The sequence below is a fragment of the Xiphophorus maculatus genome, chromosome 9, assembly GCF_002775205.1.
Source record: "Xiphophorus maculatus strain JP 163 A chromosome 9, X_maculatus-5.0-male, whole genome shotgun sequence".
NCBI lineage: Eukaryota > Metazoa > Chordata > Actinopteri > Cyprinodontiformes > Poeciliidae > Xiphophorus > Xiphophorus maculatus.
In genome coordinates this window covers 23700078-23727611 of record NC_036451.1, presented here as the reverse complement: position 1 = coordinate 23727611, position 27534 = coordinate 23700078, and the positions used below count along the sequence as shown (strand labels likewise).

The 27534-nt window shown below is 40.3% G+C and overlaps 1 protein-coding gene across 4 annotated transcripts; it reads left to right on the top strand.

Annotated features, from left to right (window-relative positions):
- Positions 1-115: 115 nt before the first annotated feature.
- cpeb2 (cytoplasmic polyadenylation element binding protein 2) lies at positions 116-27534 on the top strand. 4 transcript variants are annotated; one of them, XM_023339566.1, is made up of 11 exons: positions 116-1531; positions 6791-7063; positions 12674-12764; positions 15960-16010; positions 17096-17119; positions 19156-19329; positions 19435-19524; positions 21122-21240; positions 21352-21466; positions 22958-23139; positions 23222-27534. In XM_023339566.1, exons 1-11 carry the CDS (start codon positions 626-628, stop codon positions 23447-23449), a joined length of 2253 nt encoding a protein of 750 aa, XP_023195334.1. In that variant the 5' UTR covers positions 116-625; the 3' UTR covers positions 23450-27534. The 4 variants fall into 4 exon arrangements, with proteins under 4 accessions (XP_023195334.1, XP_023195337.1, XP_023195336.1 ...); XM_023339569.1 differs by lacking the exon at positions 15960-16010; XM_023339568.1 differs by lacking the exon at positions 17096-17119.

The following is a 27534-nucleotide window of genomic DNA, read 5'->3' as shown; positions in this document are numbered from 1 at the left end:
CGCCCAGCTGTAGGCTACTTTAGGGGTGTAGTGAGGGTGTGTAGGCCTGCTGCACTTTATGAATAATGAAAAAGTGACGTAAACAATGCGGCTCTCTTTGCGGCTCCAGGCTCGAGGCGGGCGCACGGAGGCGTGATGCGGCCGTGACGTGGTTTGAGTCGGGGATCTTTAATCCTCTGCCGCAGCAGCCCAGCCGGTCACCGGAGGAGGGGGGCAGCAAGGTTCGGACGGGAATGGGCCGCGCCGGCTAGGATACGCGTAACCAGGCCGAAACAGCTCGGTGTTTAGGTAGATAGTGAGACCGCCGAGACGAGGAGAGATTACGACGAGAACCAGGCGAGTATTTCTGCCTAGGCCTGACCCCCTCCACCTCCAGCCAATTCACTCATATTCCCCCCGCTGAAAGGACCACACACGGACACACGGGCGGTCGAATATACACGTTTTTTAAAACGCTTTTCTGCTGAATTAAAACGTCGAATGTAGTATCCGCAGAATTAGCCGCCGCACGGGTACGGCGCCTCGCCCTGCCAGCTTCCCCGAGAGTAATTTATTCCTCGTTTCGCCCTTCACGAGCGTCGCCGCGTCCCCTGTTTTCCTGTCAGCTACTGCGCATCAGCACAACATGCAGGATGAGCCTGTCGGGGTGACAGCCGCGCAGTTACCCCCATCAGCCGAGGAGGAGGAGGAAGAGGACCGCAGCAGCAGCTCGGTCAGCAAATCCGCGAAGCAAGCCATCCAGACCGAGAGCCAGCTGAGCTCCTTCACGTCGGATTACAGCCACCTAACCCAGAAGATCGCTTTCCCCGAGCATTTCTGCCACACGCAGTCCCTCTGTGACCTTCAGCGAAGCGTACATCAGCAGCTAGAGTTCACCCCGGCAGAGCTGTACCCCCCGCCCCAGGGGCGCTTCAGTCACCTGCAGCCCTTCTCCAGCGCCGCTGACCCCCGCGGCTCTGCTGTGGAGGCGGCCGAAGCCGATGCTGCGACGCCATCGCCTCCCTCTGTGAATCTGAACGAGATCCAAATGGACTCCCCCATCGCCCACCACTTGAATAACGGCAATGGCAGCAGCAGCACCGGCAATATGCTGTCCGGGGGTCTCAGCGCCGCTTTCCCCAACCTGCCCTCCTCCCAGGAGATCCAGAGCGCCAGCGGCGGCCCGTCCTCGCCCTCCCTCCCCGGTTTCGGCACCCCTTGGTCCGTGCAGACCAGCTCCTCGCCTCCACCGGCGGCCAACTCCATCAACCCCATGCACGCGAATGCCATCGGCCAGATGCCCAGCACGGACTCCGAGAACAGCTTCTACCCGGGCATCCCGTCCTCCATCAACCCGGCCTTCTTCCAGAGCTTTTCGCCGGTGTCGGCTAATCCGTGCGCCGGGATTAATGTGCAGGGCTTCGGCGGTCCGTTCTCGCCTCAGATGAACGTTCCTCAGCAGCCGCAGAGCCGCAGGTCCCCGGTCAGTCCCCAGATGCACCCCCAGCAGGGCGCCTTCCTGCAGCAGAGGAACAATTACAACCAACACCAGGTGAGCAGCTGGGCAGCATCCTGTCATAACCAGACGGTGCATTGTGTATCAGGATATTAGCTAGGAATTAGTGAAAAATGTACTTAAAAACGGAGTTCAATTAATTGTATTCAAATGGCAAAAATTGAGTGTTTATGGAAACAATGTTTTAGATTTTGGGGATCCAGGTCTGCAACTAATGATTATTTTAGTTATCGGTTAGACTGTCCATTATTCTGACGATTTAATCGGATACAAAATTGCCACATTCAGCTAATTGTTTATGCAGTATTAGAAACACATTAAAACGTGCAAATAGATAATATAACTCCTTTTGTAAACAAGTAACAAACATTTTATTTTCTAAAATTTAATAAAATGGCATTTAGGAAGCTTGGTCATTTGTAGCACAGGGTGCAACTAAAACGATACTTCTAACAACACTCAACATCAACACAGTGTATAAAAACTTTGTGTAATTCTTCCTACAGTTATGGATTAATTACTGCTCTGAGTACGTTGTTCTTTCAGAAAACTGCCACTTTTTTTAGTCTGTACACTCCAGTTAACGATTAATTGTTCACTAAATTAGCTGAAGATTATCTCAATAATCGATTCAACGTGATTATTCCGACTAATCGTTCCACCCCTATGGGAACCACCTTGTGACAGTACAGTAGGTGTTCGAAAAAAATGTGCCCCGTCTGCTGCCAGGCTCTTTGAGGGATAAATATTTCTTTTCATAATGCATTATGCAAGGCTTAGAGTCTCTACCCTTGAGGCATACAGAGGGAGTGGGGGAACGCTGGAACTCTGAGCATCGCTGAATCTTCCTGTTGTTCTCTCCTGGAAGCTGGCAGTGGGATGCAGTCACATGGCGCCGGACCACCCCTTTCTTGTGGTTCGCTCGGTGGGAATATAAAACCTCACAGGGTTCTTTCCATGTCCTAAGTGGGTGCTCATTTATTTTATTTTATGTATTTTTTATTTTTTTGGGTGAAATGAAAACATCCAGTGTTTTGGTGGCGTGGCACACCCTGAGACTCACACGAACCTCCCCGCTCTGCAACCGGAAGCTTTACGAGCCGGGTAGCCTTCAGCTTCAGGTTTCTCATGTGATTTGCACACTGACTGGGTATGTGTGTGCATGGGAGCATGTGTGTGTCTGTGTCTGTGTCTGTGTTGACTGGGTGTGCCTGTAAGTGCTTCTGCAGTGTTGTTGTTTCTTTGCCCTTCAACCTTTTTCTTTCTCTTCTTTGAATCTATTGTAAATATATTTGCATGAAAGCAACAAAGGCAATCATGTGACTGTTGTCGTCGGCGCGCCCCCCACCCTCGCCCCGCCCTGATCAAATACTCATCCAAAAATGTAGCGACAGGAGAGAAAAGGCAGAAAGTCGACTTCTCTCCATGCGGTGATGTCATTAGGATCTTGAAACACAGAAGAAGCTTATTTCTGAACTGAGACAAACTGTGATGACACTCTAACTCTATATTCTTCTTTTCTTATGACGTCACATCAGGGTTGTTTTTTTTATTCCAATTTTTGTAAAGGTCTGACCTGAACTAGATAAGAACTAGCTTAGTTCTTATCTAATAACTAGCTTAATTAAGCTAGTTATTATTTAAGAACTAGCTTAAAGAACTAGCTTGTTTAAGCTAGTTTTTAAATTAGAACTATCTTATTTAACTAGCTTAAAGCTAAATAAGCTAGTTCCTATTTAACTCTAAGTAGTATATAAAACATTTAACAGCCTCTTTAGAGGAATTAAAAATCTAGTTTTTCCCAATTTAGCTCAAATTCAATTCAGTTGAAAATAAAAGAGAAATTAAATGCTGTCGTAAGTAACTCATATAATCAAACTTTCTTGAGTCGTGATGCTGTGGGCAGGAAGGATCTTTGGTAGCAGTCCGTCTTCCAGTCAATCAGAAGAGGCCCCTGACTGAAGACTGTTGCTGTGTGACAGTCATGACTGTTATGACATGCTAACAAAAACAGAAAAGTAAAACAACCTTTTCAAAAACAGGACCAGGTGTGTCTCTTTCACATGACTGACAGTCTACAGTACTGATAAAGTAAAATCCTCCTGGTTATGCGAAAGGAATCTATGAAAAAAACAACAACAACAACAACAATGTTGCAATACCTCTTTTATACAATAGTGTTAGGGTCATTTGAGATAAACGAAAAATATATAATTAGCCACAGAGGACTAAATTACCACCCAAAATCTCCACAATTTTTAGACTAATTTCACATCTATACCTGAATAAAGTGGAATGTTCTGTTGTGTTGAAAAGTCATACATTTCATTAAATAATGAAAATACAGTTTTCAATATTTAAAGGCATAAATTCATATTAAAAAATATATCATATTCACAATATTTGTGACATTGTGAAGTCAAAAATTTGCCAGAAAAATCTCAGAAGTTTACTAATATTGTAAAATCAGACATTTGCAACAAAAAATGCCAGAAGTCCTCAAAGAGTGGTGGAGTAGATCTAGAAAATGTGTATCTGGATATTTTCCAAAGTGTAAGTGGCAGATATAGACTCTTCTCCGGTATTAGAAGGACATTTCCCAGGTTTAGACTCGATGCAGCCATGTTGCAGCTTCTTCCTCCCTGTCCCAGGTGTGTATTCTGGATCCCGTTTGAGGCGCTCATGATGAGTCTGAACCCTGTAGATGTCGTTCTGGTTCGGAAAGAGAAACCACTATGAAAAGTACATAGATGCAAATCATCTGCATTTACCACTTAAACCTTAGGACTTGTGTTACTTTTTGTTGCAGATATCTCTTATTTTTTAAAACAAACGTCTGACTTTATGGTGTAGATTTATGAATATTCTCCTGGAAAAAATGTTTTTTTCTTGCACATTTATGACTTTTCAATATCCAAGATTTTTCTAATGTTTGAAATTATTCTCAGAATTTTAAAGTTTCTTGACAGAAGTTTACTTTTCTGCAGCCAGTTTGTATTCTTTGTCTACAGTGGCCCTAAGACTCAATTTTTACACCTTTACTACTTTACAAGATTGTATATATTACACATTTTTGTCTTTTAGCACACATAAAATTATAAAGGTCCATCAGATAACAAGATACTCTTTTTCTCTCCAAGATCCGTTTTAAAAAAACAATTGTGGATTTGAACTTAATATTCAAGGAGGAAAAATTCAAGATTTATCGTCAGATGTGTCAGTTTATTAGATCATTCATTCATTCATTCATTCATTCATTCATTCATTCATTCATTCATTCATTCATTCATTCGTCTATATGGAAACCTTAAGCTGCCTTTATGTCCAATAATGATTAATTATATTAGAGCCAGAGACGACGTCACACTGGGTGTGTGAGCGAGAGATAGGTCAGTCAGCTTTACACGGCTAAGCAGTTAAAAAGAATTTCACTATTATCTTTAAACAAATGGGTGTGTGTGTGTGTGTGTGTACTACCTGTAGAGAGAGTCCATACGCTTACCCTAACTGCAAAGTTTTCAAAGCTCTGCAAATGTCGTTCTGGTCCAGAAAATGTTCCAGACGAGTCAGGTTCCATTACGCTCCATGACAGACAGATTCTGGTTCTTCAAAAGGATAAAATAGAGAAACTTTCCTAGAGTACGTTCGGTTTCCTGTTGTCTGCATTAATGGACTTCTGACATACCTCCATAGGAAATAGCTTTCTTTCCTCAGACTACTTTTCGAACACCTCTCTCAACAGAACGGAGGTAGCTTTAGGTCTCCTTCCCTCAGTAACAACTCAAACCATCGCAGCGTTGTTGTCGTCAGCGTGACCCAAGAGCACTTATGGGACGCTGTGGTTTACTGATCGGAAAATGTTCCGATTTTTCTATCTCCGCCCTCGGATCAGAGCCAGAGCAGACTGTTCCTCGGTACGTCGCCTCTGTCGTCTTCTGTAGGTTCTGCTGTTCTGCTCATACGGAGGATGTGAGCACAAAGCCACCGGCATCTGATTAGATTGTCTTTTTTTAAGAAGAAGCACTAGTTTGTAAAAAAAACCCCAAAAAACCACACTTGTTAATTTTTATTATTTTATTTTATTTTTCTAAATATTTCTCGCCCTGAGAAACGCTGTGGCCTTCGCACATTATTTCCTGTATAGGGCTGAAACAATTAATCGGAATAATTCTGATTAATTATTTTAATCATTGACATAATTGTCAACTAATTTAGTAATTGATTAATTGTTAACTGGAGTACACAGACAAAAAAAAAAGCAATTTGCTGAAAACACAACAGCCTCAGAGCAGTCATTAAGCCAAAACTCTACAAAAAATACACACATTTTGCAATAAAGAGATAAAAAACACCTTTGTTTGTAAATATATTTTATACAGAACTCCTCCTCCTCCACCTTACTAGATATCAAACTTAGTGGCATAGTTGTATTTCTACCTGGTTCAAATTCTTTAATAAAAAGTCTTTAATTAAGCACCCGTTGCAGTCCAATTATTAACTGGTTAATCGAAAACATTGTCAACAGGTTAGCCCTTCAATGTACTGAGGTCAAGCAGAAAAGGCTTTACACATGTTGATGTTAGATGTATGTTTTTTACCTGCAGATGCGTCCTTAGCTACAAACGTTCACAAAAGGAATGCTTTGTTCTTGAATTTAAAAGCAATAAAATGTTTATTTTCTCTTTCAAGAAAATTAATTTAGTTATTTACATATTGTATGCATTTTTAATATTGTACGAAATGAGAAATCAGCATAATGTGCTAATTTTTTAATCCAATTAATCGTCAGCACAACCAATTACTAAAATAACTGTTCGCTGCAGCATTGCTCCTGTACCTGATTAAAAACGGTAACGCCACTACCACTCATTCCTATCAATTATCAGTTGGGGTAGTACACATCAGATGCGCCTATTTGAATTTTTGAGCAAAATACACTCTTATTTTCCCTCTTTTTGGTTCTCTTTGTCATAAACAAAACATAATGCCTCTGGAAAGGATTTCCACACGACATTGGCAAAAAAGATTGAGAGGGTGATGCTTCAGCAGAAGACACTAGGTCCAGGTGGAGAGAGTGTGTAAGTGACAGTGGTGGTGTCGCAGGGCACGGGATACTTAGTATTAGTCTTAAAGCTCTAAATCTTCTTATCTACCCACCCATTACAGAAGCAGATAAAGTTCGGCAGTGGCTGACGAGGGGAAATAAGGGATGGGATTAAACCGAGTATTAAACCTACTGCTTGTTTGAGGCATATTTATGCGTTTGATCTAACCTCTCGCTTGTTGCCGGCTCAGCCCATGGTGAAAGCGTCCCCGTGGGGGAGCCACCAGGGGAACGGCTGGGGCGGCGGCGGGGGCATGTCTTGGGGCCGGGACCACCGCAGAGGCAGCGGCATGGGCGTTCCCGGCTCCGTCAGTCACGCCTCGCCCCTGAAGAAGCCCTTCTCCAGCAACGTCATCGCTCCGCCCAAGTTCCCGCGCTCCGGAGGATCGCTGGGGCCGAAGTCCTGGATGGAGGAGAACATGTTTCGCACGGACAGCAACAGCAACACCATGTTGCCCCTGCAGGTATGAGCTCAGCTGTTCACATGATTTCAGCATTTATGTTAAACTGAATTAGTTTATGCTCGCGTCGATGCGCATATTAACGCAATCATAATGTTGAGTTTTAGTCTTTCCTGTTCTCTTCTCAAATGTCCTGTTTTGTCGCTTTACAGTCACAAACGTCAAAACATTTTCCAGGTTTTTATGCCATAGACCAGCACAAAGGGTCAACAGGTAATTTAGGATGTTTTCACACCTGATAGTCCAATAGACTGGGTTTGATTGGGAACCAAAGTTGCAACATTTATTACATGTTTAGCTGGTGTGGTTCGCTTTCACACTGCACTGTGTGAAACGATTCCCCTCCTTACCTGTGGTGGCGCTTCACCAAGAGCCATTGAAGGGAACAGCATGAAAACCTCTGAAGTCGACACTGAGAGCAACTTCCTTCTTTGCAAAATGTAAACAAAAACAGAGTAGTGTGAGGTTTTAGCAGTTTGGCAAATAACCACAAGGCAGTTCTCCTGTTAGCACTAGATTAGAGTGTTTGTTTTGGTTCATTTACCCAGAATGCCCTGCACTATAGTCCACTTCCTGCTTTTAGAGAAGATTCAGATCCACTAGTGTTCACACATGTATACAAACTGCACTAGAGTTCATTTCAATCAAACCGAGACAGAGGTTTTTAGGCGGACCGGAGTTCGCTTTTCTGGTCAGCGTCAGTTTAATTTTACATTCACACCTCCACAAACGAACCTGACTTTCTAAACAAACAAACTAGAGTTTGATTAAAGTGGACTAAATGGGTCTGGTGTGAATGCTATCTTAATGTCGGTATAAATAAAGGTTTCTTGTGAAGGTCTCAGCGTTTTATTGGAGGACAAGAGAGAACAAATAGCATCTTGAAGAGCAAGGATCACAGCAGACGTCAAAAAATAACAAGCAGGGTTAGGTTTTACGACAACATTTGAGCCCTGTTCTATCCTTTGTCTGAAAACGAAAAGAGTAGAGTACAGCTGTCAGCCTACCAAGACATAAACCGACAATGAACCATCAATCAGAGAAGTAGCCAGGAGGTCACTTTAACTCTGGAGGATGTTTTCTTTTCGACAGCTGTCAGTCATGTTTTTCACAAATCTGTAATTTAATGATAGAGTGAGGAACACGGTGGTGGCAGCATTCTGTTTGTAGTGACATACAGGCAGACATGTCAGAGTTTTTATGCATTGACTCAAGGGAGCTGAACACAAATGTGCACCAAACTTTTCACATTTTCATTTGGAAATTACTACGAAAACCATTTACCATTTTCCTCCCGCCTCACACTTTATGTACTACTTTGTGTTGATCTATGAGACAAAACCCCAACAAAATGCATTGAAGTTTGGGGTTTTAATGGAATAAAATGTGGAAAGGCTCAAGCTAGAAGAATATTTCCAGGCACTCTGAAAAGCTAAATCACTAATTCACGTCTTTGTTTCTAAAGATTTCTGTGAATTTGCTCGTCTAGTACTTCCAAAGGGAAACTCAGCCATTAAAACTAGATATCGGAGGAAACAATAGCCGAGTTTCCATTCATTAGGAAAATGTGAATTGATCCTTTAATCAAATTGTAAACCGGTTTGTCCTTTTGGGAATAATAATGGCTGTAATTTAGTTTGAACTCAAATCAAATGAAAGCCGAAAGGAAAGTTTAAACAGCAACTGCAGTCGACATCCTTCATAGGAACATTTACCCTTTTTAGAGTGTCTGTCGTCTTTGTGGATGTTTGGCATATCCTGTCATGCCTGGAAAGATGCGATCAATCGTTGGGTTTTACTGCGTTGGCTCAGACTGAAATTTGCTGATCCAACATGTCCTCTTATTCCTTGCCAAGTCTGACACAATTTGCAAAACTTGTTTAATTTTAACACATCATGTATATTAGATCTTTTGCTGAAACAACTGAACAGTCGTTTTCAAACTCCGCCAGTCTGGCAGGACCAGTTTCTCATATTTTTGAACTTCCTAATTTTCATACACTCATACAGGTTTTGTGTGTGTAAACTTTATTGTTTTTCACAATTAAAGATAGCAAATGAAGATGCACTTACTGAACAAAAAAGTGGGAGTTTTCCATTTGAATCAAATTTCTTTCCCGATCATTGGTCAGAAGCTACTTAGAGAAAATTTGATCATGGGCTGAACAATTTTTCCATTTTTACATGTTCGTTCTTCTACATAAACTCTTTCGATTCACCTGTTCATATTTGCATTTTCTTTTCTTACAATAAATGCACTTTATTTTCCAAAACTATCATTTTGAATGTAAACCTCTCTTCAGTAAAGGAAAAGCAGTTATGTTTCACTTGTTTTGCATCACGTAAATTGCCTAATGAGTCAAATGAACCACATCAAAACATTTAATCTAAGCTTTTTTTCTCCAATTCACTGCAGTGCTAAAATTGACAACTCATCAACACCTGGACGAGAAGCATTTAGGAACAAATTTTGTAAGAACTGGCCTCTCTAGATATCAAACTTAGTGTTTCCTTTTCCCTACCGAAGCCAGCGTGATGACAGGTTTGGCTGATGACTGATTAGGGAACTTGTCAGGATCTGTGTTTTTCTGTGTTTATTTAGAGTTTTCTGTGTCCTTAGTCTCTTCGTTGTCCTGTCCTCCCCTTGATTGTTCCCAGGTGTGTCTCGTTCTGTGATTACCCTCCCGTGTATTTAACTCCACCTGTGTTCTTTGTTCCTCGTCGGGTCCTCGTCTATGTTTCGTCAGTGTTTCCTTGTGCCTGCTTCTTGTTACTGGACTTATTTTCACCATTAAAATCATCATTTTCATCCCACCTGGGTCTACAGCGTCTGCCTCACCACCTCTACACACCGCTTCATGACAGAACTTAAAGGAAGAAGTATTGTGTGTTCTGCATGCTGTGTTATTAAGAGATTGCCGTCGTCTGTTCTCGGAGGCAAACTCTGGACAGTATCGGGATGCGTTTGTCCAGACATTCTCCAGACTCCCTCAAGCTGTCCTTTAGCCAAAGACCTGATGTTTTTCTTGTTAAATTCTCCCATGAAGCCATTCGGGCAGAAACTGCTGAGAGAAAATCACAAAGTTACATCTGAACACTGAACCAAAGTGTCACATTTTGTCTCTTCTAAAGGGTTTATTTAATAATCTATACTTACTGAGGCCTCATCAGACACTTAGTTTTTCTTACATTCATTAACTGTTTTTTTTTTTTTTATGTAAGTCATACAGTATATGACTCATTCAAATTAAACTAATGATATCGGCCTGAATGAGGTTGCCGCCAAGTTGTGCGATGGTTGCTATGAGTTTGTATTTTTAGTTGTATCGGTGCCAAGAAGAACAACGCTTCCATTCCAGGAAGCAGGCCTGACTTCATGGATAAATTTCCATAAACAGTGTCAGACCCAGAAATTTCTCAGATTCCAAGTTTTTTGCTTCCTTTCTTCCTTCCTTTTCTGTTTAACGTTTGGCAGTCGCTGACAGAGCGCATCTATGCAGCGTCACCTTTCCACAGTCACATGGGATTCAGACTGACGATGGTAAGAGAGAGAGAGTCACCTCTGCTCTCGGTGTCAGAGGTCAGAATAATTCCCCAACCAAATTTAGTTTGGGCTGAAATCAATCGTCAATAACAGAATCAACTTTTGCTACAAATGAATTGGTTCCGTCCAATTTTGGAGTATAAATATTTCTTCCAATAAAGATATTGCTTTATCTTCGTGTTTGAACATGCTAGGTGTCTCTGCTTGCATTTCTTACACGTTAGCAGGAGCAGAAGGGCGGATTCGTCTCTTTTTTAAGACTGAAAACCACCGAAATTTCTAAGGACGCCTTTTCATTCCTATACTTTTTACCTCAGGGGTTCATAAAATGATGTTTTCTGAACATCATTTTATGATTTCACAAATGAATGTTCATGTCATAAATGAGTTTAAATTAATGTTTGATCTCATTCATTTATACTGAATGAGATCAAACTAATTATATTTCAACCTTGCATCGTGACGGGTTTCACATGCAGAACCTTGCGGAAGTATTAATGTCCTTTGAGTGCTTTCAGTTTCGTGCGACAGACTGACGCAAAGTCTGGAAATAAAAGGATTCCAGGCTTTCACATTTCTTTACGATTAAATGTAAATAAATACTGCTGTGCATTTGTATTCTGAGTCAATACTTGAACCACCTTTCGCTGCAGATCCCAAGACTGATGTTTTTCCAGATTCTTCTTGGCAAAATTATGTCAGACTGAATGGAGACTGTTGTGTACATACTGTACATTCTCACAGATTCTTCACTGAATTCAGGCTGGACTTTGAGTAGGCCATTCAAACACGCCAACATGCTATGATCTAAATTGTTCTTTTGTAGCTCTGGCCTGTACGTTAAGGGTTGTCATCCCGCTGGGAGGTGAACTTTCACTCCAGCATCACAACTTTTTTCAACCTTTTACAGGTTTTCCATCAGGTTTGTCCTGTATTTGTATCTTCCCATGAAACCACAGCTGCAATCTTTCCTATTTATGACCTTTCCTGCTTTCTTTGATACATTAGATATACAACAATCTCAGGTGGTTAGACACTTTTTGGCTGTTGGAAAAGTTATAACAAACACAATCGTCCCTAGTGGACACAAGCAGTTTGTTCCTTCATTAATTAGTTTTTCAACACAAAGAGAGATTGTTTTAGATATGTATAAATAGAGGGCAAGACAAATAGTATTCCTGTCAGCTGATTGGTCCAAGTTTGGGATGTTGTTTTTTTTTGTTACCTAATACTGCTAGTCTGCTATGTTCCTTTAATGTACATGATGCTGATGTTCACTGATGGTCTTTAGCAGACTTTCCCTTTATTTATGCAATACGTATAGTCTGTCTCATAAAGTCCCAATAAGATTACATGCTGTGTTTCAGGGTGTCCACAAACTCTTAAAAAGTCTTAAATTCATAAGTCAACCTTAAATACGTGAATTGCAGGTCTTAAACTTTGTCGTGACTTTTTAGTCTCATACATGTGGCTTTTTTTCGCTGGACTTTCTGTCAGTCAAGTTTGAGTTTTGCTCAGCTGTCTTCATTGCATTCTGTGGCTCAAGGCGGTTGACGTTGCCGCTAGCTAGCTGCTAATATACCCTTGCTAGCCAGTTAGCTAGCTTTTTATGTCTCTCATGGGTGATGGGCGCAACAGACGGAGAGCGACGAACGACGGCGACAGGTGAAAGTTGAAACCTGACACAATGAACGTCAACGTCGACAAAAGTTGAGCATTTTTCAACTTTCTTGTGTTGCGTCACATACTTATGTGACAAAATGCAAAAGAAAAAACAACAGCATGTACACTGACGCCTTTTTATATACAATTCAGTTCCTTATAGTTGACCAGCCCCTCACTGGCTTACCTCCAGGCCCTCTAATTGAATAAATATGGAAAGAATGTTAATCTGAATCTACGGTCCCCTGCGTGTTAAGCCCAATAGCCAAGTTTCAGAGGCTTTAATACTCACGAGCCAAAATCACAAATCTGTGATAGATTTACACATGCATCATGGTGTGTGTGCTTCATTTATGTTTGGCAAATTAACCAACATCCCCCACTTTGTTTTTCTTTTACTTTTCCAGGACCGCTCCAGAATGTACGACAGCCTGAACATGCACTCCTTGGAGAGCTCCCTGATCAACATCATGCGAGTGGAGCAGGATCCGATAAAAGGTAAGGTGGCCTTTTCTCTTTTGGTCTCCGTCCGTCGTGGGGAGGCGTGGGGGGTCAGAGGAAGGCGATCTTGTTCAGGGAATCGTCTCCAGGAGCCAATGAGCCCGTTTCTCCCACAGACGTGCTGTTTTTTTCCACAAGCGGGCTTATTTACCTCCCCGCTGAGAGCTTAATGCCGGTGCCACCAGCTGCACGTTCAACTGACCCTTAAAGCTCTGGTCTAGTGGTTGGCTTAACCTGGCCAGCAGAACCGGCCTGCTGTTTTGTTTTTTTGTGCTTCAGTAAGAATAAGAAGAGAAACCTGTTTTCTCACTTCTCAGCCTTTGGAAATTCAACAGATTCAGAATGAGCGCTGGGCTTCTTCTGAATTATTTCTAATGGTTTGACAGCGACAGGCAGAGAGTGCGACACTGTCCTGGCCTCCCGCACTCAGCTGCTGAATATCAGAGTAGCAGTGTCGGATGACTGCACCCCTCGCGCCCTTCTCCTCCTCCGCCTCCGTCTCCGCCGCTACCACCGCCTTCCAGTGGCTCATTTACAGCCGTGCGAGCAATATACGCTCTCACTTTACAACATTGAAAGAACAGAGGAAGAACATCAGTGGCACAAGCAGGCACGTCTGCTTTGGTTACTGATTTGTTTGTGGACAAACAATAAGCGCCGTCATTCCTTTCCGTTTTATTGGCAATCCACCTGTGCTCTTCTTCCATGAGCTTTTTTTTTTCATATATTTTTTTTGGGGGGGGGGGTGAATCGGGAGGGGGTTTCCTGCCTGAACAGATGGACAGGACATGGACCAGTGTGCAGAGCAAAAAAGAAGACAGGAGGGGGGTGGGCTAATTTTAAATGAGATCACCCTTCCACACACTGTTTATGACAGCCAAGAGGGGAGCTGAGAGGGACGACGGCTTACAAGGCACTGACAGGCTATTTACAGCGTTACCACTTTATTATGCTTAACAGCTTTTACATATAAGAGCACATGGTAAAATTATCAGTTTTCATTAGCTTGTTAGCATAAGAAGCTAAGAACTTTTTATGCTCTCGAGGTTTATTTAATCTTTTCCAGCTACGAATGAAACATTTCAGATTTTGGTTCCGCTTTGGTAGATAAACAAAAATAAAACGCAGACGAGCCCATTATCTGCTCCACCATGACTCACCTGCAGACTGCAGCTTCTGTGCTGGAGTTTTGGCAAAACCATGCCAAAGTGTCCTGCCTTGTATTCTTGTCAGTGTCTGCAAATGCAGTTTCACGTCGTGAAACTGGTCAGTACAGGTCAAACGACCTAAAGAAGAGGGTTCAGAAGTCACATCTTCTTCAAATTCTCAGAATTCACTCGCAAATGGTTGTGCAGATGACACAGCGCTAACAATAACCTAAAAACAACAATTAGGTAACTTAAAAAGCGGCATGGGTTGGTGCAAATTCCTCACAACAGGAATTATGAGTCTTTTCATCATTTGTCACATGACAACTACAAATCTCTGTGAATTCTCAGGGAATCCGCGCAGCCATAACAACTCTTAAAAGTATTAAAATGAAGGCCTTAAACTGTGTTAAATTCAGTAGAAATGTAAGCAGGGCTAAAATATGTTAATCACAGTTCTTATGTTTTGTCATGGCAGCACTATTTGTATCTTGTATGGTATATGTTGTTTTTTTCTCAAAAAACTTTATTGTCATCTAATCATCTTCTTTGCGTTTTGTGACTTGAGGCAGTTGAGGCTACTGCTAACTAGCTGCTAATACTAGCTAACTCCATAGCTAAATTTTGTGTGCATTCTGTGCAAAAGGCAGACCCCAGAAATGTCACAGTTTTGACCTGGCATGGCTTCTATTCTATTCTATTCTATTCTATTCTATTCTATTCTAAAGCGCCTCAGAAAACAGTGACTGTTGCTAATGCGACATAAAAACTCGGAAACTGGAATTTCAATAGATTTTAAACAAGGCGTTCAAACGTTAGTCTTACAAGTCTTTGCCATTGAAACTGACCTTAAAGGTCTTAAAAAGTCTTAAAATTGAGTAGGCGAAACCTGCAGAAAGTATGATGTTAGTAGAATTTTATGTGGTGCAGTACAACAAAACTGTTAAGTGGAATAAAAATTATGAACATGGTTTTCTTTTTTTTTCTCTTTTACAAATGAAAATCTGAAAAGTACTATTGTGCATTTTTATTCAGCCCTCCTTACTCTGATGCACTTGAATCATTTGTCTGCAGACACATCCTGTGTGTGTGGTTTAGTGTAAATACAGCTCAAAATTCCTAGGGTTAGAGTAAACTAACTTATATTGCACCTTTTCAGACATACTGACCACTCAACGTGCTATACAAGAAGAACATGTGTAAAATTCCAAACTGTGGCTTTGTAAACTCCCAAAAGACCTGCAGATGTGACTGTAGAGAAAAGGTGACTCAACCAAATATTGACAAAGGGAGGCTGAATACAAATGCTCAGTGAGAGGATATCACAATAAGAAGGTTTGACTGTAACTAGATACCATTTCAATATTAAATAATACTAAAACATCCTGCTCTGTATGCTGGTTACTGCATAAAAATGCCATTTAGGCCTGTCACTGTAACATGTTTTGCTGGACGATAAATCGTCCCTAAAATGATTGCGATAAATGATAATATTGTCGTTTTGAGATCACTTTCACATAATATGTTCATAATGGCATAATAATGCAAGTACCCTCTCTCAAAGACTCATAAACTTTATTTTTGTACAGGACACTCCAAACTAGAACAGGAAGAGATTTTAAATATCCAAAACAAAACACAAAACCAAAAACAATAACTAAAAAGGAAGTAGAAATCACACACAACCAAAACCATAAATAAGACGGATCATTAAGTGAATACCAGTATTTCCAGCATGAAGCCAGCTTAAAAAAAAAAGCAAAGGTTCACCTGTTCTAAAAATAATAAAAATAAAAAACAATGTAATTAGTGGAAAAAAATGTCATAAATGCTCTAGTTTTTTATCAACGTTTGTCTCATTTTTGCCTGCAGCACACAGCTGTGCTCTCCCTATTTGTTGTTTATCTGTTTCTGCATCAGTTGCCATGTAAATGCGTCGGCCTCATCCTGTCCTCTCCCTCCGCTTTCCCCCCGTTGGTATCTGTATTTGTATTTCTGTGGTGTGTGTCTGAGTTTGTAACATAACGTGTGTTTCTCATGTCAGGCCGTGTGGGCTGCCCTAACCCCGGGGCCGACGGCCTTCTCATGCTCAATGGTAATTATCTGGAAGCGTCGTCTCCCTCTGTGTCTCCCGCTCCCTTCGCTGCTTCCTCTGTTACTCTTTAACCTCATTGGACTCACACTTCACCACCTGCAGGGCTCCTCGTGTAACTCTTCAAGACTTTCTATTTTAAAATGCTGTCACGCTTTTAAGGGCAACATACTATAGATGCCTTAGTAGTGATATTCTCAGAATCTGATCTACATTGTTATGTCTAGTTATGGGGACAGACTCATTTGCATGCCTTTAAGTAAAAAGAAAATCTAAATGATTTTGTTTTCATTTGTTCTAAGTATAAGAAAAAAATCTAAATCGGTTCAATTTAAAATCTCAACTCAGCAGAAGCTACGGTAATTTTTTGTGGCCGATTTCTAATCGCAAGCCCGTTTGGATCGTCTAGAACACATGTTTCAAACTCAAGGCCTGTGGGCCAAATCCGGCCTGCCATAGCTTCTTGTGTGGCCCTCTGGGTTCTAGATTAAACACCAAGTGTGCTCACATTTTGGGAGTTTATTGCAGATTTTGCTAAAAACTAAAAAAAAATGTCAAAATTAGTTCCACAAACACTTAGATTTTTATTGCAAAAACAAAAATCACAAAATCCTGGAAGGACTGAAAAGATATTTAATAATATTATTTAATTTTAAGAATTCATTGATATTTTAACAGTTTCTGAACAGGTTTTATCGATACATTCTGGCACAACCGGCCCTTTAAGAGCACTCGTGATCTTGATTTGGTCCAAAACGAAAATGAGTTGGACACCTCTAGTCTAGAAAATTATGCTCCTTGACTCAACTCTGAGATTTCTAAAATGCTGCCAACATACTCAGCATATTACACAGCAGACGATGTTTTGCTCTCTCTCGCTCTTCTGCAGTCTGAATGTTCTTGAGTCACTTCAGATGGTTAACTTTAAGGCAGGACATTCCATTCTGTTAATTAATTACTCAAGTTAGTTGATTTGTAGTTGGACAAAGTTATAAGATAATTGCAGATTAAAGTCAATAGTCACAAAATGCCCTTTGACAAATGTTTGCACAGCTGAACCTTGCCCTCTTGTACTTTTCTACATGCAGCCAGAAGCTATGGGAGACGTCGAGGTAAATACTGCAATGTGTCTGTCTTCTCTTGTGGCATGTTTTCCTGCTTATTTTTAAATGGGCTTTGAGAACTCGCTGTATTTTGGATTTTAGGTTTTAGAACATGTTGGGGTTTTTTATTTGTTCTTAGGAAGAAATTCCTTTTTCCCCCTTTTTGCTATACATAAAAACACAATTATTCAATTATTTTACTTACCAAATAAGAATGATAACAGTGGTTTCCAGATCTGGTCTCGACTGATATTCTCTTTCCATTAGTTGTGAATATTTGATCTGAAATGTCTAGTTATTGTTGTGTAGGTGTTTTTACATAGAACAATCAGTAATCAGCTTGTCTTTTTATATAAACATGCATTAGCTCCTGTGCATTAAACTAGGAGGAAAATGGTCTCCAGTTGATAAACAACATACGCTGTGGCTTTTGAAATGATAAAATTCAAATAAAATTTAAAAAAAGAAAAAGCTTATGAGTTTTTACTCAATCTGAAGTGTTAATTTCCAGTGCTTAAAGTTGTGGTATTAGATTCTGTCTCTAAAGGTTTGTGCCAATAATGGAAACTGTAGTCTTTCCCTGGTTAAGCTGGATAAACTTCTCTGATGTACATGTCAAAATGTAAAATACAGTTAAAACTGTTGCTTTTCGGTTATCAGGAGATGCAGAAATGTAAAGCTAAGTGTCCTCAGCGTAAGCATTAACCTTAATGCCATGTTTGTAACCTTAACATAAATAATAATAACAACATGTTTGGGATACTACTTGATAACTATTGAGTTCTTCAGATGTGAGTGACGTAGACATGGAATGTCTGGTTGATTAAAAATCTCTTTTCAGACATTTTAGATTACCGATTGGATTTTCAAAACATGAAGGCAGCCTTAAAATTTGAGCTCTTGAGAGCTTTTTTCTTCCTTCTCTATAAAAGGTCACCTGCCAAGCCCGGTTCTGCAGAATATGGATTACATTCAGGTTGTTCTGTTCTACAGTGCAGCCCTCAACGCTCACATATGTGTACCTAACATTTTGGCCATATGCAGCTGAATGTGAGTGGGTCGTTGACAGGCAGGTGCTGCAGGTTTCAACACCTTCTTTGTTTACAAGGCCCACTTTGTGACTCAAAGTATTCAAGTCCTTTGATCCTGACCATGTTTTAGCGTGCTAAAATCACCTGAATTCAGACTGTGATTAAATTACACCCAGGCCTGCTGGATATTATTTAGGGGTATCATTGTAAATGTTGCTGAATAATGTAAATATGCTCTTATTGTACCAGTCATATAAAGTTCCAGTGAGGTACATTCAGGTTTCTGGTTGTAACATGACAAAATGGGAAATGTTTAAGGGATGTGAATACGTTTTGAGGTTTGGTTAAAATTTTTTTTTTTTTAAGTCCAAATCAAATTACTTTTAAAATGTTGGAGAACCCTTGTATATTCTTTCCTTATCCAGAACATTTTCTAACACTGAGCTTTCTCAGTTTGTAATTCAACCTTGTTACGTTAATTAAATTTTTTTTGTGTTTTTGTATATTCACTTAGTTGTTTTATTTTTAGGCTAACAGGCCACAAATAGTTTCAATGTAATTATAAAAGATTAAATTGAATATGTTTGCCTTTGGTAAAACGGGTAATGACATTTTAGAAGAAAACATGATTTTTATGTTATCGGTTTAATTATTTTTAGTAGGATGGATAATAAACTGAACGCTTCGGAGGTCACATGATTTTGTTCCCAGCTTTTCAGTCCTGCCAAATCAGCCATGCTGCTCCACGCAGAGGGCAGATTATTGCATGTCACAGTCACAGATCTGCCAAAAACGAAACTGCACATAATCCTCACTTTAAGCTGCTGCTTTGTCTCGGCGTTGCAGTGCGATGAAAGTGGACAGGTCATTTTATAGAGCGCTGTACTCTCAAATCTGTCCCTCTGTGTAGAGGAGAAATGATGCTCCCTTAAAGAGGCAGCACTCCCGGGGCGCTTTCTGCAAATGCCCGCTTGCGATTTGCTGCAGTCTCACCTTCCTGTTCGTCTTTGCCAGGCCGCTCCTCTCTCTTCCCGATCGACGACAATCTTCTCGACGACGGCCACGGCAACCAGGGTGTCCCGGGTGTCCTCGGTTCTCCCAACTGCTACCCCCACCAAAACGGGGAGCGCATCGAGCGCTTCTCTCGTAAGGTGTTTGTGGGGGGCTTGCCTCCTGACATAGACGAAGGTGAGGATGACCAGACTGGCTCCACGTCTGGGGTTTTTTCTGTTCCGTCTTTCACTTTTTACATCCGTCTGGTTTTTTTTTTCGTCTTTCTAAACGTCGATTCAGATGAAATCACCTCAAGCTTCCGTCGCTTCGGTCACCTGGTGGTGGACTGGCCACACAAAGCTGAGAGCAAATCCTACTTTCCCCCTAAAGGTATCGACAAAACACATGAACACCTACCATAACTACCTTCGTAGCCATTTTCTATAAATGTTGGCATTCTGAAATAAAATTCTTAAAGTAAAATCTTTATTTAGTGGGAGAAAATCCCAAATTAAGAAATGATTTAGTAGAATCACTGGTGTCACAATTATTAGCACCCGCTAACATCCATCATCTGCCCTGCTTAGCCTCGCCTCCAGCAGTCATGTTCAATTCTGGTAAATAATCCATGACGTCGTGTTTCCCCTCCGGGGTGTAAATATGATCACACAGAAACCCATTACCCAGAGTCATTAATCCAAAATAGGAAAAAATAGTAGATGATGTCATTGTCTGGAAGCTGGATCCATTTATTTTGATGATGATGATCATTTATTTCAGACAGACATTTCACCAACAAAACATAATTATAATAATAAAGACTTTGATGTTTCTAAGTGTAAATACATGACCTTACTATCAAATTTATATACTCAAATGCATGTAAATACACCACTTATTCGGTGACTGTGAGCCTGAAAAGGAGTATGATGAAGTTTACCATAACTTATATAATCATACCCCTTTTCCATTCATTAATTCATAGCATAAATAGTCTTCCTGTTTCCAGTATCCTTTCCAAAAAAAAACAATAATATAATAATAGTAGTAACAATAAAATGTAGCTCAATCAAACATGGCAGAGAGATGCTTGATGTGCAGGATTTTCTGCTCCAGGGTTTCTGCACCACATGTCAACACGACAAATCTGTTTAGCCACCCGACATTCACCATGAAGTGATTTATGAGAAACGTGCAAACAGGGGCTGGAGTTTATGCAATATATATATATATATATATATATATATATATATATATATTTTGTATATTTATTAGTCTGGATATGGATAAAGACTTGTTATTTTATGGGAGGCTTAGTCCTCCCATTCAAGTCTTCCTTTTGAATTCTTGAATCAGGGGAAATGTTGTGTTTCAGGGCCATTCATTGTTATTCAAGTGTGATATATATGCTGTTTTTCAAAACTCATTAAAATCATTGTTGACCAAAAAAAATCATGATTGTAATATTAGTCATAATGGAGGAGCTCTGCGTTCAAATATTGTAGAGGTTTTCATAAATCAGGAAATATCCAATGCAAACCAGTTAGTAGCCCTGACATTCCCAACTTCGACCTCCATGGATGAGAAATAAAACAAAAGATGTGCATTTTTGAAGTAATTATGAGTTTTGGCGAATCACAAACAGCAATTTTTTAGTTAATAGGAAAATTACAACGTATTTAGGCCAACATGTTCAACCAATCCTGGATCATTTTAAGAACAGCTGACAGAAAAGGCTGGACTAAACCCAACAAGATAACAACCCAAAACATTTGAGCAACTGAACACAGAAGTGGCTCATCAGATACAGATTTCTCAAACAGGAAGGCTCACATATCACTTTCTGTATGATCCACTCTTGTGAAATGTTAAGGAAGAAGATTAAATGCTTTCCTGTGGGCCCCAGTTGGTTGTGCAAAGTGATGTTTTGTACTGAATCCACATTAAGACCTTATGCGTTCTGTGTGTGTGTGTGTGTTTGTCCAAGGATACGCCTTCCTGCTGTTCCAGGAGGAGAGCTCGGTGCAGGCCCTGATTGACGCATGCATGGAGGAGGATGGGAAGCTCTACCTGTGTGTTTCCAGCCCCACCATCAAGGACAAACCAGTGAGTTCAACGTGCAGCAGCTCTCTGGCAGAAACAAAAAGGAGTCGTCGTGAACATGTTTCACGTCTAATCAAGAGATGTGAGTCAATCTTTTGTCGTGTTTGACTGTAGGTGCAAATCCGACCATGGAACCTGAGCGACAGTGATTTTGTGATGGACGGATCACAGCCTCTCGATCCCCGCAAAACCATCTTTGTGGGAGGGGTCCCTCGTCCCCTGAGAGCAAGTACGTACCCCCAAACTGTGTTAGTAGACAACAACATAACAAAACTATCCCGACTGCAGCCATGGATAACAGGACAGGGTGTTATCTGGTCGTGGCCTCTCTTCTATTAATATGCTAATAGTGAAGCTATTTTTTGGTTTAGCACTTTAGCATTTTTGCTAACATTGAAAACGTTTAACAAGCTTACCCTCCCCTGAATTAGTTTTTTTTTATGGTAAATTCTAAAGCGCTGATTCTCTTGGCTGTTTTGTAAGATTTAAGTTGAAAGTTTGACGTTTTATCTACTGTTAAGAATTCTTCAAACTAATCGATTATATTCATGCTCTTATTTTTAAGTGTGTGAAGACTGTTCATGCTATAGTTCTTTTTCCTCAGTTCTATTTCCTCAACTGAACTTGTGTTTGCCTGTGTAGCATTTCAAGGGCTGACATCATAGAATTTCAGTTGAAGTTAGCATTTAGCATTAGCTTCTACTAAATGCATGTTAGCGTCATGCTTTAGCATTAGCTTCTACTAAATACCATGTTGGCGTCATGCTTTAGCATTAGCTTCTACTAAATGCCATGTTAGCGTCATGCTTTAGCATTAGCTTCTACTAAATACCATGTTGACGTCATGCTTTAGCATTAGCTTCTACTAAATACCATGTTGGCATCATGCTTTAGCATTAGCTTCTACTAAATACCATGTTAGCGTCATGCTTTAGCATTAGCTTCTACTAAATACCATGTTAGCGTCATGCTTTAGCATTAGCTTCTACTAAATACCATGTTGGCGTCATGCTTTAGCATTAGCTTCTACTAAATGCCATGTTAGCGTCATGCTTTAGCATTAGCTTCTACTAAATACCATGTTGACGTCATGCTTTAGCATTAGCTTCTACTAAATACCATGTTGGCATCATGCTTTAGCATTAGCTTCTACTAAATACCATGTTAGCGTCATGCTTTAGCATTAGCTTCTACTAAATACCATGTTGACGTCATGCTTTAGCATTAGCTTCTACTAAATACCATGTTGACGTCATGCTTTAGCATTAGCTTCTACTAAATACCATGTTGACGTCATGCTTTAGCATTAGCTTCTACTAAATACCATGTTGGCGTCATGCTTTAGCATTAGCTTCTACTAAATACCATGTTGACGTCATGCTTTAGCATTAGCTTCTACTAAATACCATGTTGATGTCATGCTTTAGCATTAGCTTCTACTAAATACTGTGTTGTAGTAGCATTTTAGCATTAGCTTCTACTAAATACCATGTTGGCATCATGCTTTAGCATTAGCTTCTACTAAATACCATGTTGACGTCATGCTTTAGCATTAGCTTCTACTAAATACTATGTTGCCATAGCGCTTTAGCATTTGTGCAACTGATGTTTATGACTAGTGTTTTAGGGTTAGCAAAACTAACTTTTTAGCTATCTGTGCCCAGAACTGCTATCATGTCATGTTAACTTTCTTTCATTAATATTCTTGGCCTTTGTTTAGTTGAGCTGGCCATGATCATGGACCGCCTCTACGGTGGAGTGTGTTACGCAGGAATCGACACAGATCCAGAGCTCAAGTACCCTAAAGGGGCAGGGCGGGTGGCGTTCTCCAATCAGCAGAGTTACATCGCTGCCATCAGTGCAAGATTCGTCCAGCTGCAACATGGAGACATCGATAAGCGGGTACAGTTTGTTTTATTAACAATTCCCACACGCCTAGTCATTTAAGATGTGACATTCACACAATTTCTCGTTGAAAATGCAGGTGGAGGTGAAGCCCTACGTCCTGGATGACCAGCTGTGTGACGAGTGCCAGGGCGCTCGCTGCGGCGGGAAATTTGCTCCCTTCTTCTGCGCTAACGTCACCTGTCTCCAGTACTACTGCGAGTTCTGCTGGGCCAACATCCACTCCCGCGCGGGGCGAGAGTTTCACAAGCCCCTGGTGAAGGAGGGCGCCGACCGCCCGCGCCAGATTCACTTCCGCTGGAACTAACAGGGGGCACAGGGGCTCCACATCCAATGGTGACGGTCAGAGTTAAGCGAAACACCGGCTAATGGGAAAAAGAGCCTGGCTCTGCTCTCCTGCTAAACTAAGCTATCAGTATAATCAAGTGCGCAACACTATACAATATATACTATATATAGCTATATATCTTTTGTAGCAGCCAAACACCGCAAGCCTCAGTTTTTCACCAAAACCGCCCTCACATCTCAGGCTCTGACAACTCTACAACTCTTTTGTGGTACTTTCATCTTTTTCTAAGTGGAGATTTAAAAGAAAAAAAAAGAGATTGATTTTTGTAGCTTTTTATTATTATTATTATTATTATGATTACTCTTATTATTTTTGTATTTGAGATTTAAGGTAGATACAGGAATGTTTTTTGCATGGGGGCAGCTCGTCTGTCTGTCTGTCTGCTGCTAGCAACCACACAGTGCGTTCAGTGCACACTTGTTTCCGGGGGAAAAAAGAAAAAAAAGACCTCGATTCTCTAACGTCGACACGTGCCGCAGGTAATTTAACCAAAGGTAGCAAAAAACGATAGGAAGCTCAAAACCGACACGCTGTCTGACGCGGAAACAAGCGTTACTTTCTAATGCCGCCACGGGCTCTCTTGTTGTTGTTTTTTTTTTTTTTTTTTTTACTTTTTAGAGAGTTTATTGAAAGGAGAAAAAAAAACCCAGAAGAAGAAAAGGTTATTTTTTTGTGCTCATTCTAACTTGTAGAGCGATACCTCAAAACACAAAATCCGGTTTTCTGCTAACATTTATACTTAAGAAGAAAAAAAAAAGCTATTTTAGAAGCTTTGCTGCTATATATAAATATATATGAATAGATATGTTGGTGTTATATTTAAACCCGAATCATGTAAAATGAAATGCAGTATGCACTCAACCACTTAACGGCGCCACAGAAAGAGTAAGAGTGCATGCAAACCACACTAGGCTTGTAGCTGCAGAAGTAGCATGCAGGATGTGAAATGTGAGAAAGATATAATAAACCAAAACAGCTGATCACTGAAATCCTATTTTAAAAAGCTGAAATTCTGTACTGGGTAGCATGATCATCAACTGCAGATTCCTAAATGACAAGGGAAAAAAAAAGTCAGATGAAGTTAGGTAAGAAGAAGAAGAAAAAACACGTACATAAACTTGCATGCATCGATGTTTCTCTGTAGTTTGATCTGTTTACATACTATCAATACAAAAACAAGTGATATCGGTTCTAATGTAGACTTAGTAGACGCCATCCTTTGGTGACATGGCGCCTTGTATAGATGAAAAAAAAAAATCTCAAAAGCAGAGTGGTGTTCAGTGGTTTGTGTTGTCCATGTGCTGTGTGATTGTTCTTAGTGTAGGCTGAGGCTCTAGTTTAGTTATCAACAGATTACGTAGAGAAAAATTCAACAACATGCCTTCGCTTTTCCTGCGGTCGAACCCCTGAGCGGTCCCCAAGTGATCTGAGTCTGCAGCTCTCTGGCAGAAACAGATGCAAACACAAGAGTGACATTATTAAGCAAAAGTACTCATACCCCTCGGACATTTTTCTCACTACAACTGCCATCGATGTGTTATAGACCAATGGAAAGTATCGCAGGAAACGGAGGAAAATCACCCGTGCAGATCTAGAGTCTGACATTTCTTTAGAGAAATAAAGAAGGTTGTTCTGTTGAGATGGAGAGTACATGTGAACGTCAATTTCTGGCTCAATGTTTAGAGTCATGTGAAGTCTACTGATTTCAGGTGACCTTTTTTTCCCCAAACTTGCAACTGTGTAGCGTCGTCCTTCTACTCCACAGTTATGCTCTGCTTTGTGTTGATCTGTCACATAAAATCCCAAACGCGGTAGTGTGTGGTTGTAACATGAATGACTTTTTTTTGGAAAATCTAAGTATATATTGGGTGTGTGAATATGTTTGCAGAGCTCCGTATATTTTGTAACGTAACAGTCACAGCTCCACGCCGTGCGACCAAAGCGCCGCAGTTTTAAGGAAACCTGACAACAAACCATCTCCCGCCCTGAGCTTTTACAGCGAGGACGATGGCTTTAGTAAAAAAAAAAAAATTTAAAAAGCGAATCGTTCGTTTCTACTCGTTTCTGTCGGTTTCCGCTTCGACCCTTCGAAAGACGTTTCGATTAAACCGTTGAGGGACAATCTTTTCTGTTTGGACGGCCGCCCCGCCCGGCCGTCCACTCAGTAACCGTACACGTGTGTCGCTCCTGTGTCGTCGTGATTTCGGTGTCCACCCTGTCCCATCCCGAACCCGTCCCCGCCCCCCCAAAGTGTGGTCTTCAGTGTTAGTCAAGCGTGTGCTGTTACGAAAACCTTAACGGGACGGAAACTCAAACGTATATATTCTTATTGTAGCTGGTTCGTATAATTTAAACTGTTTGTGTCGACAATTACTTACCCTTCACTGGCTCTTTGAGATGTTTTTTGATTATATATTATTATTATTATGCACTACTTTTCTATTCACTCCCCCCACCTAATGATTTCCGTGCAAACGTGGACTCCACCTATTTATTGTAACTGTAAAGATGATTTATTAAATGTTTTTTTTTTTTTTCCCCACAATTACTTATTTAAGATGTAGCGTGATGCAGTGGTCTTAAGTTATCTATGTTCTCTGTGATTAGAGCCAGAACCCCAGATTTTGTTTCTAATATATTTTAGTGGGATTTGGTTGTTCAGAGGAGCGGGAGTCCGAAAAAGAAAAAAAAAAACTAAACAAAGTGAGAAGCGAAGGAAACCATCTGGACCCGTCTCCCTCCCTTTAGTTACCCCGATGATGTGTGAATATCGTCACCTGTAACACTTGACTCGTAACTGTCTTCATGTGGTTCCTTTTTTTTTTTTCTATGTTGAAACACTGTTCGTTTATTCTGTACGTGTCCCTTGTTTTGTTGTTTTGTTTTTGTAAAAGCGTATTTATTTCACTATTTTTGTAGACGAGAAAAAAAGATTTTTTGATTTTGATTGTATTTTTCTATTTAAATAGGACTAATATGACAATTTATTTCCCCCACCCCCTCTGCCCCCCCCCCACCAATGAATTGCGCCCCACAGGTTCAGAGGAATCATTTCATTAGCAACGCCATCAGACGTTTTTGATACACAGGTGATTCTTATTTTGATACGCGAGGCACATGTTGTTTGAGGGAAGGAAACATGAAGGTTTTCTTTAAATCTGGGAAGACACTTGACATTCTCGCCCCCCTCAAAAACTCCCACTTCCTTCCTTCCCCACCCCGTTGCATCGAGGCCCCGGCTGCCTGTCCTCGTAGATGCTCTGAAACTTGAATATAACACATTTTGAAAGGCCGACTAACCTCGACTCTGTGTTGTGATGTGCAATACTGTTTCTAATGTTTGTATAAAAGTAAGAACTACAGTGTAGACCTTTTTAAAATGCAGATTTATTTTTTTCATTGCATATTTTGCAGATTTCTGATCCACAGTGTCATTTTTTACCGTCAGAAAAACGAACCCCGTTTTTTCATTGCGAGTATTTTTAAATCCAGATATCTTTGTACCGATGTAAATGATTGTAGTTATTTTGAATAGTGTTTTGCTAACAAAAGGAGAGACTTTTTCATGCGTATTTCTATTTCCTTTCATCTTGTTTTGTCCTGCGTTTTTATTTTTCATTTAACAGTAGCAGATTATTTTTCTGTCTTGTTTTTTTTTTTTTTGTTTTGTTTTTTTTTTTTGGAAGAATTCGTCATACTTAAATGTTATTGTTTTTGTGGAGGTTTATTTGTATTTTTATGTGGACACATAATATATTTGAGATGCTAACTGCTGAGATATTTTTGAGTTTTTGATTATTTTTAAAGCTAAATATTTGTAATTTTATTGGTAAAGTGACTAATTTCTAAATCAAAGTTTGTGTATAGATTCACAAAGCGGTCTATAAGGTGTTTGGATTGCGATTATTACTGAATGGTTCTTTGATATGCAAGATGAATATCATGGTTATTTTTATTTTTGTTGGTTTTGTATTTAAATGGGGTGTTGATTACAAATCTTCTTTTCTTTCACTTCCTGAATAAAGACCCATTCTGTTTGGACA

Coding starts and splice junctions, on each gene's coding strand:
- cpeb2 (XM_023339566.1), top strand. CDS start 626: ATGCAGGATGAGCCTGTCGGGGTGACAGCCGCGCAGTTACCCCCATCA. Junction 16,011..17,095: donor CGGCCTTCTCATGCTCAATG/GTAATTATCTGG, acceptor TTCTACATGCAG/CCAGAAGCTATGGGAGACGT. Junction 19,525..21,121: donor ATCCTACTTTCCCCCTAAAG/GTATCGACAAAA, acceptor TGTTTGTCCAAG/GATACGCCTTCCTGCTGTTC.